General features: G+C 43.2%; 1 protein-coding gene across 2 annotated transcripts in view; it reads right to left on the reverse strand.

The window, feature by feature from the left end:
• The window catches only part of LOC129098360 (myosin-9-like), a 33,086-nt gene extending 18,286 nt beyond the window's left edge, over positions 1–14,800 (reverse strand). For both annotated transcript variants that reach the window (XM_054607353.1, XM_054607352.1), the window contains exons 1-3: positions 14,564–14,800; positions 2,863–3,194; positions 829–985 (exon numbers count right to left, since the gene is read on the reverse strand). In XM_054607353.1, coding sequence (XP_054463328.1) covers positions 829–985; positions 2,863–3,189 — 484 coding nt within the window. In that variant the 5' untranslated portion in view covers positions 3,190–3,194; positions 14,564–14,800. The remainder of the gene's footprint in view (positions 1–828; positions 986–2,862; positions 3,195–14,563) is intronic.
• Between the last annotated feature and the right edge of the window lie 1,208 nt (positions 14,801–16,008).

Raw genomic sequence — 16,008 nt, forward strand, 5'->3', positions numbered from 1 at the left:
CTGCAGGAAACACCAATCAAAGTGGATATAAGGACCAAACTGACAAAGGCCAAAAACAGAACAGCTAGAACAGTCTGGTGAGTTCCGAAAACATTACTTTAGTAGGAAAAAAACAAAACCTTGAGCTGTGAATTTGACGGCACGGTTTATTAGAATGCTACATTAGCAGTAATTACTTAATTTAATAAAGGCGTGGAATAATAAGCAGAATAGACAGAATCTGAGGGCACAGATTTACATATACAAGTTTTGTGATCCGAGAGCTGCTCTGTAAAGTTCAACTTTATCAGTCTCAAGAACAAACTAAACAAGCAAGATTATATTTTAACGTCCCCTGTATGTTCTTCCAAAGAATTTGAGAAATGACCTGTATAGGAGTCACACAGACCTCAAATTCCATAAAAACAACCTTTCTTAGCTAGAATTGAGAACGTCTGGTATTTTGTGAGGCCACTGGGACGAGTAAATCATTCGCAAAACTCTGCAAGCGTCACATCCAATATTCTGCAGCGATCGGTCCCCATTGTGTTCCGTACATTATACAAGCTGCTCCCATGCACCTCGTATCATTTTTTTAGCGCAGTTACTGACAAAATAAACTGCCTATATTATAGTATATAAACGTAGGACCTGATCTCTTGGGAGCCTTATAGTTTACAGCTTTGTGCTACTCGGAGAACAGTAGCTTCATTAACAATGCAATCTTATTACAAGCTTAGGGGCTGCTAAAATATCTGGAAAAGGTTTTAACAAAAAGCAAAAACTTTAAATTCCACATCATTTTTTCCTTCTCATGATGCAATACCCAATCGTGAGGACGCGACTTACCCTGCATCATGCTTCTGTAGGACGTGTCGGTGATGGCGTAGATGTGAGGAGGCATTTCGTGCCTCTTCTTGCCCTTGTACATGTCAACGATCTCCTCGGAGTAGATGGGCAGGTTCTTGTAGGGGTTTATGACCACACAGAAGAGACCAGAGTATGTCTGCAGGATGGATAGAGGTAGTATTTAGAAGAAAAAAAAAAAAGAAAAAACTGCACTTGAACATGGAATAAGAAGAAGTGGGGTTACTAGTGAAGGAGGAAGGTTTTTTTTTTTTTTTTTTTTTTTTAAATGGGATAAATATTGTGATCCAAGTCTCCATGTAGTGTGCAGATCATGGACAGGGATGCTGGATGTTTCATAAGCTACGCAGTATAGTGCTTCCCCCATAAATTTGCTTCTCTATAAAATACAGAAGTTGCACTGATTCAATATTAAGGCCTTCCCATCCCCCATCAAGACGGAGCTGAAGGTTTCTCATGAATTTGGATTTGTTACCCTGCTATATCATTACGTAATCTCAACCCCACCCTGCTGCATGTTTAACCGGATGATTGGCCGAGCGATGTGAAACTGCAGCCACTTTACAGGTTAGCCAAGTCATATCTCAGGTCTACAGGGCAGAATAATCTGTTATGAATGCTAAAAGCCTCCTCCATTCCTATTTATAAACTCCACAATAACTTTTCTTTTGTGTATCTAGATTCTTTCTTCTGCAACAATAACTCCAGATATTCTTTTTTGTGTGCTGCATTCCTGTACTGCCCTCCCCAACATCTTTGTACCAGGCATGTCTCCCTCTGTTGTACACCCTGCTCTCCCTTGAGAAACGGTCGCTCCAAAAAGACTACAGAGCCCACAGGCGCTCTAACCAAACCAGGGCCTGGATCTGTGGAGGGCTGTGTTGATATGACCGGGTCACAGACACCAAAGAGAAGCAAATCACTCCCAGCCCACCACATGGGGATAAATAACATGAATTATGGGGGAAGTAATTGCAGTTACAACACCATTTACATTCCATGTCCAGTGTTGCAAAACTGGACCCTGATGAGCCAGAGCCAGCCCCAGCCCCCCACACACACACTCTGGAGTGCATTGTTCCCTGCAGCTTCCTGTTTACAAGACAACTCCTAACACAAAACAGAACTAGGAGTAGAGAAGCAGGACAGGCTTGCATACCATGAGAATATTAGCAGTGTCACTTTAGGTACAATGGCTTGTCTTAAACAATGGGGCTTAGTAATATAATTGGGAGGTTCATCCAGGGAAATAAATTGGTTTGGAGGCTATGACATGTTTTCTATAAGCCAGAAGGGAATTCATAACAATAAAAAAGGAAAATGCTTTCAACAAATGTGATCAAGTCACCCCAATGACTGTTTGGTGGACAAACAAGGAAAATATTTGCAAAACACTACATTTTATTATTAAAAACACACAGATATTCATTAACCCTCTGAAACCCAACAGTCTGGACTTGAATAGCATGTTTTCTTTAAAAAAGAAAAAGAGAAAAGAAACAGTTAATCCTAGCCAGAAAGTCTAAATAATGATCTTTTGTCAGATTTTAATCTTTCTGATGGTCCTTTAACACAACACGTGTGACGTACGCTAACGTCAAAAAAGGAACCAAATAGCAATGTTTATTCAAAAACACTTCATTTCATTTAAAATGTCGCCACTAATAAAATCAACCAACAAGTAAAAGTTGCAAAAATGTGAATTGTTCAATATAAATAGGGCGCAGAGCCTTTTTTTATTTTTTGGCACTGTAACTGTGTTATGCTGCACAAAAAACATGTTTGAGGTCTCTCTACTTCTAGCCATGATTGTGCCACTTCCATAGGAGGTGCAGGACCCAAACCCTAAACTGCTTGGTGTTCAGAGGGTTAAGACTCACACTTGCATGGAGCTCATTTTAGTTTCTCTCCCAGTTATGCATCACTGCTCTTTAACCCTGTAGCATAATGAGGTAGAATGTGTGAATCAAAGCTTTGTTTATGGCATTTTGCATCCATGACAGGCTCCATACTCACATAGATGAGGCCGGAGTAGTATCTCTCCTTCAGGTTGTGCAGCACAGAGGCCTCGTTCAGGCAGGTGAGCTCGGCCATGTCCTCCACCTTGCTGAACTTGGGCGGGTTCATCTTCTGGATGTCATCCTTGTTCACCCGGATCTTCTTGCCGGAGTCCGCCAGCTCCACCACGCACTCGTCGCCGCGCTCCTCCTTCACGGAGCCGGCCTCGAAGCCCAGGCGCTCCGACGGCACCCATACCAGCTTCTTGGTGGCCCAGTCGGCCTGTGCCAGAGGGTTGTTGACCACATTGCGGTCCACGTACAGGAACTTGTCTGCGGCGGACATGGTTGCTGTTTCAAGGAGAGTAAGAGGGAGAGAGAGAAAAAGACAGTTTGTGGTTAATGCTGGGAAATTGTGAAAATCATGATCAGGTCAGATACGCAGACATCAAACCACAAAAAATATTAAATTAATTCTGATTGAAATGTTTGTTATCCATCACAACATTAAAATGAATTATATGTATGAATTGCTGCACGTCCTCAATAACGGTTTTGTTCACAGGACCAGACCTTTGCTAGCCTTCCATCTTCAACATACAATCTCTGGGATGAAAAGGTCCGACAGGATGTACAACAGGAAGAGTCTGCACAAAGTTAGGTCGGGTCGACATAAAACATAGCCGTGTCAAACGAGGCGCTGTGTTACTTCTTGGCAAACGGCTGTGAACACACCCATTTCAAGCTACTGGACCATCCGAGGGCCAAAGGAGAAACATTTGCCCAGCAGAAGTGCCTCCAGTTTGGCCGAGCGCGCCAACAAATTTGCCGTCAGCTGGTGGGAAGCCTGTGAGGGAGCTTGTCTTTGTTGACGTTTTCTACTGGTTGGTTAAGTATCTGCTCAGAGATGGGAGGGTTGATTGCGGGTGGTCTTGGAGAGATAGCTGAAACCTCTGGATGACTTCTGGCCCTTATCAGTAAATAGTTCCAGGGGACTAAACCCAGCTACTAAAACAGGAAACAAAAGTCCCTTTTGTACATACCAGTTTGTGTTTTTCCTGCTCCGGAGGAACCATAAAGATAAAAGGATCAAAGGACTGAAAAGCAAATTTAGTTTGAGAAAATGTTTTTCTTTTGTATACAACACCACAGGCGCTTGATCTTTAGAACTACTATTCACTGTTTTTTCTCTGATATAGTACAGAACCACATTGAAACAATTAGTAAATAATGGTTTTGTTTGTCATGGTCACGCATTTTCTCAGTAGCCATTCCTTTTGTTAGACTTTGATATAGGTCGTATAGGTAAGTAAATATAATACAATCCTATCCCCTAATATTTGGTAGTTGTTAAACTGGATGAAAGTTTCCCATAAAATAAGCAATGAACCAAAACAAATGGAATTAAATGCTGCGTGCATTTAATGCCATTTGTTCATATCAAACATGACTAAAAGGCCAAAACAAAATCTTGAATCTGCTCTTGCTTTGACACGCGTCTGAAAAGCACACACACACACACACACACACACACACACACACACACACGTTGTTGACAGGGAGTGCTGCGGTTTAACCCACATAGAAAGTGACCAGACAGGTATTGTCAGTATTGTGTAAAAGGAGGACTGAACACAATGTGCTTTCACAGACACGAGGCCCCAGACTTCACCGTCTTCAATTATCAATATCATTCCAACACAGCAGGAGCATGACACCGTCTGCCCAGAACCATCCGGTGTCGTTGGGCTCTCCCAGTGTTCCCTCACCTACAACAGATAACCCAGGGAGCTGCCATATAGAGGCTTGTTTGCATAGGCAGCGTTGCTCGCATGCAAGCACTAAGAAAATCACAGCAGAGGTCGGGTCCAACCCGATGTTACATTTGTAATAGCGTCTGAAATATTGAATATTAGCTGGAAGAGTTTGAATGTGTCCATGAGAGTAATTCTGCATTGCCATGTTGTCCGTTGAAACGAAGTTCTGGTGCCAATTTTTTCAATTCATTCATGATCAACATCATTAAATCACTGCTTGCACACGGCACATAACATTGAGGAAATACATTTATTCAAGAATGCATGATGCATTATGCAAATATTAAAGTTTAATAAAAGGACGTGCGCCTTTCAAGAATGTGGGAGAAAACATTGCTTTTTCAAGCCCTGCATTTCAAAGCTTGATCATAGACGTTGATTTTTTTAAAAACATGATATTCCCCTAAGCTTATTACAGTGGATGAAACCCAATGTGACTTTATAACAAACAGTCTCTCTAAATTTTCCAAACTTAAGTTGAGGAATTTGTGTTTTTTAAGTTACGTTTTGAACTAATGGACACTTTTAGAGAATATTTGGGAGATTAGAAAAAAAAAATCTGTTAACGATACATCGGCCGATGGCAATTTCTTTTTCATAAACACCAACTGGTAAGAGGCCCCGGGGTAGACCCAGAATACGCTGGAGAGATTATATATCTCGTCTGGCCTGGGAACGCCTCAGGGTTCCCCAGGAGGAGCTGGAAAGTGTTGCTGGGGAGAAGGACGTCTGGAGGACCCTCCTTAGCTTGCTGCCCCCGCGACCCGGCCCCGGATAAGCGGAAGGAGATGGATGGATGGATGGATATATTTAAATGTTATATCGATGGCTTAAATAAAAACTTTTAGTGTTCTCAGGTGGACAAAATATTTAATATTGACACCTTTTCTAAATGATCAAAAAAGTAATTAAAAGTACCGCAATATCTTGTTGATTGGCCGACACATACGGCGATGTATCTACGATAGGTTAAATACGGCAAATATATAGGCATGGTCGGTCTAGCACTACTTCTGACAGCTGTTAAAAAATGATTGTGATCAAGGATCATCAGAATTTCATGGATTAAGCTCATGACAAAATGCATACTAATTTGGCAGCATTCCTCATCTGTACTGAAAACACTGAAGACACTTGAGAAGGTTGCTGCGTTTAACGAGGTTATTATGTCCCTCGTCCGTTCCAGCACATTAACCCTGATCTGTGAGAAAGAAAGCAGAGGGAGAGGCACTCTTCTCCCCCTGCCTCGTTCTGTCCTCTATCTTCGCTCTCTGTCGGGCTGCGCTGCAGCCGACGTCCATAAGCGCTCAACCCGCCTCCGAACTCATCTCCCGTTTACCAACCCCATCCTGTAACGGAACGTGGGGCAAATTAGTCCTGCTTTGCCTCTCAGCTGGCTCCAAACTCCCTCCTCTGCCTTCAGCCACCCCTCCTCTCCCTCTCCCGAGTCCTAACATCCCCCTCCACCCCCTCTCTTTCTGTTTATCCAGTCTTTTCAGGGTCGCATTCCTCCCATGCTCACCCGTTATCAGGGAGAGACGGCGAGCAACGGCATTCCACAAATTTCTGTCCTCTGTGCCTCCCCTCTTACGTTTCTCCCAGACCTGTTCTCTGGCTTTCCTTCCAGTTTCCTCCCCCCTACTCCCATCACATCAGCAGACCATGTGTGGCTTTTGAAGTTTTGTCACTCGGGGGGAGATCTGCTTCACCTAACAAAAGTGTCAGTACACCCAGAGCTGCAGAGATCCAACCTATGTGTGCGTTTATTCCATTTGAGTACATCCCCATGCTCCTTATAAAATATACTTGCCCTTAACTCGCTCCAGTACATTTGGATCAGTTGGCCCCCATGCAGCGTTGAATATGAGCCATAACTGACTATAATCCCTGTAGCTTTGTTGTCTGGCAAAAACAAGAAGTGAAATAGAACAGGCTGAAACGCCCAAAGCTGTGGTGTTGCTTTTACCTTGATTTGTTCCATTATTATACTCAACGTGCAGGGAGACATGTCAGCCATTTATTATCAATTAACCTGACAATTATGGCTGGGATATATTGATATAAGATTAGATATCATTTTCGATTTTGAATATCGTTATATGGCATACCAGTTGTCTTTTCCTGGTTTTAAAGGTTGCATTCCAGTAAAGCGATATCATTTTCTGAACTACCTAGACTGTTCTAGCTATTCTATTATTTGCATTTATCCACTTAGTCATTATATCCACAATACTGATGATTATTTATCAAAAATCTTATTGTTTAAATATTTTTGTAAAAGCACCAATAGCTAATCCTTCAATGAGTTGCAATATCGATATTGAGGTGTTTGGTCAAAAAATATCGGGATAATGATTTCCTCCACATCCCCCGGCACCCCTGCCAATCATTTTCAAGATTAAAGGTTTGTTAGTATTGAAAAATGCAATTAGCTGACGCCAACCCCCATTCATTTTTTCCCCAACCAACCGGCCAAAACCCAAAAGACACTTTTTACTATCACATAAAACAGAAAGAAAAAATTACATTTTAAACGAGTGATTGTTTGGTATTTTTGCTTGAAAAATGACTGTCAGGAAACGAACGGGCAGCTATATCGATAATAAACTGAACATTTCATCTCTAATTTGGACATTTATTGTAGCAAAGTCTGTTGATATCTGCCTCACTGTGACTCACATATTTGCCACAGATAACTCAGTGACACACTTCAAACCACCTCCAGAGAGTACCGCTAGGACTAAAATTACTCCAAAGGCTATTCTAGTTCGAAAAGTGCTGCTCTATATTGAAAGGAGAAAAAAAGCAGAGGGATAAAGACATATTTTAGACATAGGCCTTGCCTAGTGCAGGCTGACAGTTGTAGTAAGACACGGATGTTGACTTGACTTTGAGATAAAACAGTGTTTATTGAAAGGAACCCCTGCTTGGCTCAGGTTCCTGCTGCCGCCCTGCCAAGTCCCCCGTAATCCTGTAAGAATCCGGGCTTCTCCGATTCCTTGTCGCTTTGCTACACGCTCAGCTGTGAAGAGAGTTCACCAACTATTCTTTTGAGACCCGCTTACGACGAGATTAGCTGGCCTAGATAATCATAACAAGGATTACTCATTAATTGAACACATTGCAGCAGGAGGAAAACAGTCATCCTGCAAAAATTCCTGAACTTTATGAAACCTGACTGAGATACCATTAAAGGATTATGTCTTTAAAAAAAATGCCCAAATTAAATCAGAGAGAGCAGTGTCCTGTCAAAGCAACAGCCTTCTTGAAAGAGGAACCGTTAAACAGCACATGGACGAGAACATTTTTTTAGAAACCGGCCTCATCACAGGGACCAGAATGTGGTTAGAGAGAGGAAGTGATGCAGAGGCCACGACTTTGAGGAGGAGGTGGAGGAGGAACTGGGAGGAGAGGAAAAGGAAGGAGCTACAAAGTGTCCTTTTCAGTCCTGGTTGTCCCGTTTAGAAAGCAGGTCAACCTTGGTCGTCATAAAACGGAGGCCATCCACCCATCAGCCAGACTCCCTCTCATTCCTTTCCACCTCGCTGATTCTCCCCGAGTTCCAGTAAAAACCAGGAGTCGAGACAACCTCTACCAAAGCATGACCGCGTACTGTCAAACCCCTCCTGCTCCGGCTAAAGGCAACCCATAAACCAACTATGCTGTGACGACTGCCCCATTGACAGGAGGAATATTAATAGAACGACCGAAAAGTCAATACTACTGCGCTCCCAACAACTGCAACATCCCAGCTGGCTTGATCAGAAACAAGGCTGCTCATCCGCCCTCCTCCTCACGCTGTGGATGTTTTATTCAGCCTTGTTGGTTTGGCTTCATCTGTTTAGATAACCCTTCCCAGCAAACACTCCACTCAAGCGTCAGCCTCTCTTATGTCTTGGCTTTACCACTTTCATTCCCCTCACAGCCCAATGATCGATTGACTGAGAGGTTCTCTTTCTCATGAAAGTGAGAGTGGGTGCCAGACGGGCTGTAAAAGGTACAGAGTCAGTCAGAATTCATTGTGGGCTCACACGTCGGCACTCTCTCTCTCTCTCTCTCGCTCGCTCTCTCCCCTTCGCCCTCCTTCTCTGGAAGTGGGAAGGGTGGGGCAAGGAGGCGAGAGGGGAAGAAAGGAGGAAATGACAAACTGAGAAAACTATTTTGCCATTTGTGGAACTTGTTGTGTGCGAGTCTTTCTAGGAGGGAGGGAGGGAGGGAAGGTGGCATTTTTTTTTACTTGAGCGCACACTGAGCGGCTCCGAGAGGCAAAATTAAGCCCTTGCTGGAAAACGAACTGCGCTGCATGACAGATCTAACATCACTTTCCACATTACTTCTCGCATTCCTGCCCCGACCGGGATCCAGTTTCACTTTGAACTGTAAGCTGGCCGATGCCATCTACCGTTTACAACCAGAGGCCCCTGCTATGTCTGACTGAAGCTCTCGGCACATCGACTATCAGTGTCTCCCAACATCACCGCTCATGTACCAAATAAAGAGGATATTATAACTATTAAGTTATAGCAATGTGGATTAAAAAAAAGGGGTGTTACAGTAATGTTTTATACATTGAACTGTAAGGCTGGTTTGCTTAAGTTTAACCATTACTTTTACTTATCTAATTGAATAGTTTGATCAGCACAAATTATTGTAAACCACCGACCCACATAACACTCTGAATAATGCCAGTTTTATCTATTTCAACTAAATTTGAATCAATGGGAGTCAGAAGGCAGACCGATTGAAAACCTCAGTTAAATGACAGGAAGGACAGAGAATTAGAAAAAAGGGTGTTGCTCTGATAAGCACATCATTTCTAGGGTCATAGAACAAATTCCACATCCATTAATCAAGCAGCTATCCCGTTACACCATCGAATGCGCTATTGACTGGTTGTTTGACAAAACAGGGCAGATACCAGAGTTCCCTGTTACTGGAGCACTCCGCAGTATTGACCATTAGATAAATAGATAGATGGTTACGTAAGCCTTTTTAAGCAGACTGTGAAAGAATGCAGAGGGGAGTTAAGATACACATTTCAATATGTCAGCACTGGGTTTTTTTCTGAGGAATGCTAAACTGGCACGGCTAGGTTTTTTTATTTTTTTTCATTGCTGACAGACCCAGTGAAGAAAATCTGCCATTACCACCTCACTTTTGCTCTTTTGTTCAACCAATCACCGGACTACCCGCCCTTCTTCGACCTTTTGAATTATCATGTGGCTCTTTTTCAGCTGTATCACCTCTTATCTATACCTTAGGGCACTCCCTCCGAGTCACTCACAGACTGAGACTTATCTCATCAAACAATGGCCCTCCAAGAGCCAAATGCCAGATCGACAACCTGGGCATCTGGTGTGCGATGCAATTTGGACTGACATGGATATCCAATGGGAGCTAGGAGATAGACGCATTACGCAGCACGTTTCAAAGTTCACCGTGCAAAAGAGTCTGGTTGTTACTTGCGCAACACATTCGCCGCACTTTCGTGTAGAATCACACGACAGGTGTGCAGCTCTCAGACACACACACACACACACACACACACACACACAGAGACACACACCCAACTCCGGACAAAGTCTAACTTCTGACATGCTTCACTGAAATCACAACCGAATCTCTCAGCTTCTAATGAAAATGTATGGCTTTACTTTCCATCCCAAATGCATTGAATGACTTCCAACTAGCATAACCTTACAATAACCATTTTCTACAAGTAAGTTATGTGGGGAAATGGAGAGCCAAGGTGCCAACTATCACCTTCTTAAACAAACAGGAAGGTTCAGTAATCATTGATCAAGGATTAACTCATCATTTATGCCACAAAACAGAAAGCAGATTTATCTACTGAGCCACATGTTCTAATTGGGCCTGGTCAAGGTCCGTCCATCCAGATCAAGTGCTTTCTGTGTATAGTCTAAGTCGGAGCGCAACCATTTCCTGGTATTGTTCAGTTCCATTAAAACCTTACAGGTGGGCGCTGTGAGGGGGGAGGCGAGGAAAGGATGGGGTGGTGCCAAAAAAATAACAAGCAGAGGAAAAGAGGTGGCCGGGGGGGGGGGGGGCCTCTGACATAGACAGGGAACAGAAGGCCCAGATAAAGGTCTGAAGAGGCAGCTGAAACAAACGTATGGAATAAACAGCAGCAAAGACGAAGGGGGGAAACCCAGAGAACAAACCAGTGCAGATTTATCCTCAAGCCCAGTTGGTTCACGACTGGCAACGTAATTATGCTGCTCATGTCGACTAGAAGAAATATGTTTTGGCAGGACAAAAAAGACCAGACATACGAGAAATAATAATATGCTTGATCTGAATTAAAGGCAACCATTAGTGATATACGCCACATGCAGGATTTCTATAAAACTTTTCTGAAAGATATTGACTATGAGCAACACCATCACTACATACTGCCAATTGTCAGCTCTGCCATGGTTAATGGAGAATGTTAACAGTCTCCGCTCTGACTGGAATGGTTTGCCTGCATGAATGAATCTCAGCTGACTGTGTAGAAAACCAGGCATGACCCTTCGCTGCCCCAACAATCATCAACGTCGTCCATCACTAGGAGCAAGCATTACTAGAACATGCTAGAGTAATGGACTCAGAAGAGAAAATTGGAGCAGTTCAACCAGCCAAAATGTCACGAATATTTCAAGTTTCCCAAAAGCCTTGCTGGCACTTTCCAAACGCTTGTTGTGTCAAACCTACTGTCCAAAACCAAAAGATATTCCATTTACAATCATTTAAAGACAAAGGAAACCAGAAAAGTTTCACTTTTGAGAAGCTGCAGCCAGGGAATTTTCAGCATTTTGCTTAACGAAATAACCACCCACTAACCAATTTGTCCAAATAGTTTCCCTTTCTAATGTGCGACAAATCATTACAGCTCCAACTCTAGTTTCTTTCAAAGTTTTTCCAGCCTGCGTTATCATCCGTTTCTCTCCTCTTAGCCTGACAATCTGAATTAAATGCATGATCGAGCCTATGGGTGCAGTTAGAAGGGCACAAACAACAGATAAAGGATTAGAAATACCTCACATTTGTTACAAGAACCTTGAGAGTTCATACCCAGAAGACAACTGTGGGTTGTGTGTGAGACATACTGTGTCACGCAGCCCTCCCCACACTGAACTCATATTTGCAACAAAAGCAAGGGGGCCTGCAAGTAATCCGGCTCAGCCACGACGACACTACCTTCAATGAAATCTAAACATCCACAGGCATGATTGAGCGTACACCAGCCCCTTGTTCACATTTTAAGACGTCTGCGTTTCATTTCGTCTAGCCTACAGTACGTAACTCTCCGGGGGGGGGGACTCACTGTGTGGACATTGCTGACACACAAGTGTTGGAATGTAACGATCTCCGCGGGGTGCTCCATAACCGCGCTTGAACTGGCAACCAGTGACAAGAACTGGGCTCCAGGGAAGCCGTTGCACAATGAAAGTGCTCAATTCATGACTCAAATACAATAACAGGATGTGACATACTGCATGTCATCCAATGTGCCCCTTTAAGGCTACATATTTACTGATGTCTACCTCTCAAAACACACAGCAAAAGAATGGGCCGGCTCTAGGAAGGAGTGTAGGTGTATCATCCGGAGAGATGGCTTTGATTTAACAAGCAACGAATGAACACACACACACAGAGAGAGAGAGAGAGAGAGAGAGAGAGAGAGAGAGAGAGAGAGAGAGAGAGAGAGAGAGAGAGAGAGAGAGAGAGAGAGAGAGAGAGAGAGAGAGAGAGAGAGAGAGAATACTTTCTATGCCTGGGTATCAGTGAGGTAATCACTGCGGTTTCATAGCTTCTTGGCAGAAAGCATCAGCTGGTCGTAAGCGTATGGTTCTGATTGCTACAAATGAGAGCAGAGAGGTGCCGCTCTGGCTCGCTCGGACGCCACTAACACTTCGCACAACGAGAAGCAGGTTTCGGGTGAGTGGACGCCAGCTATCGATGCCGAGTCCGACTCGAGGTGAAGACAGACGGCGCGCTATAGCTCAGGCCACACAGGGCCGAACGTACACTGAACTTCAGTAGGGCGGCGCAGGCATACCAGAGACTGTTTGCTTCCCAGAGTGCAAACACAATGATGTGCCGTCTAACAGAGCAAACACAAATTGCCCTGACAAAGCTCACTGGTGTAGGTGTGCGACGACACGGCACGGTTAGGCATGATGAGAATGTGACACTTGATAGATCGGAGGAGAGTCTGCGATTGGCTTATGGGAATGAAAATATGAATAGGGTTGCTGTGACATTTTTTTTTAATTAGGTTAAATAAATAACAGGTTGGTTACCTGTGATCGTTCATGTACTTGCTGAACATTTCCCATGTTCCCCAAGTCATTCTTCACTACAAATACTTTTACACTTACTAAACTCTAAACTTATGAAACGGACTATGTCCTGAACATTAGGTGTGCCCTTTTATTACCCAATACTGTCATCTTTTCTCCAGATAGTAATTTTACAATTGCTTATTCGGTCTATTCCCTATAAACTGCACTTATTTATGTCTGGAAGAGGGATCCATCCTCTGTTGCTCTTCCTGATCTTTCTCCATGTTCTGTCCTATGTTTTACAGTTGGTGAAGCCCTCTCAGGCAAATTTGTGATTTGTTACTTTGGTGCCATATAAAAAAATAAATGGTCTTAACTTGGCTTGATATTGATATACCCCATAAAATCTCTCATGCTGCCTAGCCGATGTTCATCACAGTGGACCGCACTGTAATTACAGGACAAACCTGGTCATTTTCAGCTGGCATTCTTTTTGTGGATTTCAGAACTCATTCTGGCAAACTGATACAACAACCCGTGCCCATTAACCTCTGTAAAAAGTTTGAGTCATCACCAGACCAGAACTTCCAAAGTGTGTTCTGAGCTAGTCAAAACTGCATTTTTGTACTATGCACCCTGGGCTTGGAGTAACTTACAAGCCCAAATTTTTTTTCTGGAAACACATCATGCCACATCCAAAGAAAGTCGCACTTTTTTCCACCCATCTCTGGTCAAATATTGTGTTATATGTGAATGTTGCACAATTATATGTGACTTTTATGTATTGTCAATCAATTTTACCCTGTCATTTTGGCAACGTCTCTCTCTCTCTCTCTTTTAAAAGCGATAATGTTTCTCAAGAGACTTAATGGTTACATAAAACAATGCTTAAAAATGCTCTTAAAAGCCCATATTACAAATAGCTGATAATGCTAATATACTTTCAATTGCATCAAGAAGGGGCCTCCTGCAAAAACTTCGTTAACCTCAGATGAAATAAATCACAGTCAAAATGTATTCCTTCTTTGCTGGGGGGCCCCCTTTGAGAACCCCCCTTGAGAACCCCGGTATGCTTCACGGACCTGCATATGACATTGGTTCAGTGAGGTCGAGCTGAAGCAGTTTTTTGGGGGGGTAAACCAGTGACGTCATACTTAATATCAGTGGCCACACACAGCGTCCGTTTCTAACCTCTGCACAACAAAAAAAGTTCACCTACAACCACACATTATTCATAAATCCACGACGCAGCGGCCTACACGTTGTCTAAAAACTCACTTTTCCTTCGTTTCCATCGCACTCAAACCTTTTTTCCGCAACTCATTCAAGCGGATCACTTCCTGCCTCCACCGTGACGCCAGCAGCCACAATGCTCACACTGTATTTGAAGGCATACTTCTTCTCCCCATATGGCAACAAAACATGAAGTTTGAGAATAATAAAGTGTAAAAGTCGGGGGTGGTTTGAAGTTGGAGAAAGCTCGGTTTAAATCTGTCGGGGAGGTCCCACTCCACCCGGCCGTGCTTCCTGGTTAGTGACGGGCAGATTGAATGAGTTATGAAAGAGGACATGGAGGAAGCATGGCGGACAAAAGTGTTCAAGTTGGACATATTACCTGCTTTTTCTCGGGTGCAGGACGCCTTTCCGCGGGGGTTAGCTAACAACAAGGCAGCGTCGCAGTGAGTCAAAGTTCTTCTCCCGTCGACAGCAGAGTTCAGGCTAAACTACGCTCGCTTCCTCCCTCTCTTTCTCGACTCCAGTCACTCTTTCTATCTTTTTTTCTTTTACTCTCCCCCTCTTCCTTCTACCCTCCCTCCTCTACTGGCAGCTAACTGGTTCGCGTAATTTCACTCGGTACGTAGCCAGCCGGAGCCGGGGTGCGGTCCAGGAGGAGGCGGGCCCAGGCCAACGGGTGTACCGCCCCTCTGACCAATGGGTGACGAGCTTTGATAATCCGCACACTTTTGACCAATCACAGAACGGGCGGGGATGACAGCTACTGCGCAGCCGGAGGGCGCAGGAAAAAAAGCTGAACTTGAAAGAGTTGGGAGGAGGGAAGGGGAGAGGGTTACAGATAAAGCTGTGTTTAATGAGAGAGGTATGTGCATACTAAGGATTTTTATGACCATATAAGTAGCAGTCAACTCTCAGGATGGACTGCATCATCCAGGGCCTCCCTCATGTGTCAACATGGTCTAGTCTGACCACCGTCTGCTTTGAAAACAAGTAGCAGTGATGGCTCCAACTGTTTGATATTACATTACATTACATTACAGTCATTTAGCAGACGCTTTTATCCAAAGCGACTTACAGGAAGTGTATTCAACATAGGTATTCAAGAGAACTACTAGTCACCAGAAGTCATAAGTGCATCTCCTTTCTTAAACAAGCATCTTAAAGCATAAACCAGAGCAAAAGTATAGTGCAGAGGCAAGTTACTACGAAAACAATAATTGCAACAGACTAATACGAATATAATAAGTGCTACAAACTACTACGAATAGGATAAGTGCAGTAAACAAATACGAATTCAATAAGTGATACTATTTCTGCTTGTAGGGCTCCCAAATATCAGACAAATCACTAGTCTATACTGCTACACATATCATTAATGTGTTTGTGATACATCAAACACTTGCATTACACACACTCAATAATTTAACCTTTTTGAAATTACACCATTGCCTCTTTCTGATGTTGGAAGGATGATATACTCATACAGTACCAGTCAAAAGTTTGGACACACCTTCTCATTCAACTACTTTGAAGAATCTAAAATATAAAACATATTCTGGTTTATTGAGCATTTGTTTGTTTACCACATAATTCCATATGTGTTCCTTCATAGTTTGGATGTCTTCAAAAAAAATAAAGAATAACCATTGAATGAGAAGGTGTGTCCAAACTTTTGACTGGTACTGTAGGTGTGATATCAACAAACAGCACTTTATTTATCCATGTTAGTTTTTCTTTCTCCATTCCAAAAGGAGGTCAGACGAAGAACAGGGAGCTGATAAGGATTTAGTGTCTGGCCCTTGGACACTTTGGCACGATGGATAT

Source organism: Anoplopoma fimbria, chromosome 11, assembly GCF_027596085.1.
Source record: "Anoplopoma fimbria isolate UVic2021 breed Golden Eagle Sablefish chromosome 11, Afim_UVic_2022, whole genome shotgun sequence".
Lineage (NCBI taxonomy): Eukaryota > Metazoa > Chordata > Actinopteri > Perciformes > Anoplopomatidae > Anoplopoma > Anoplopoma fimbria.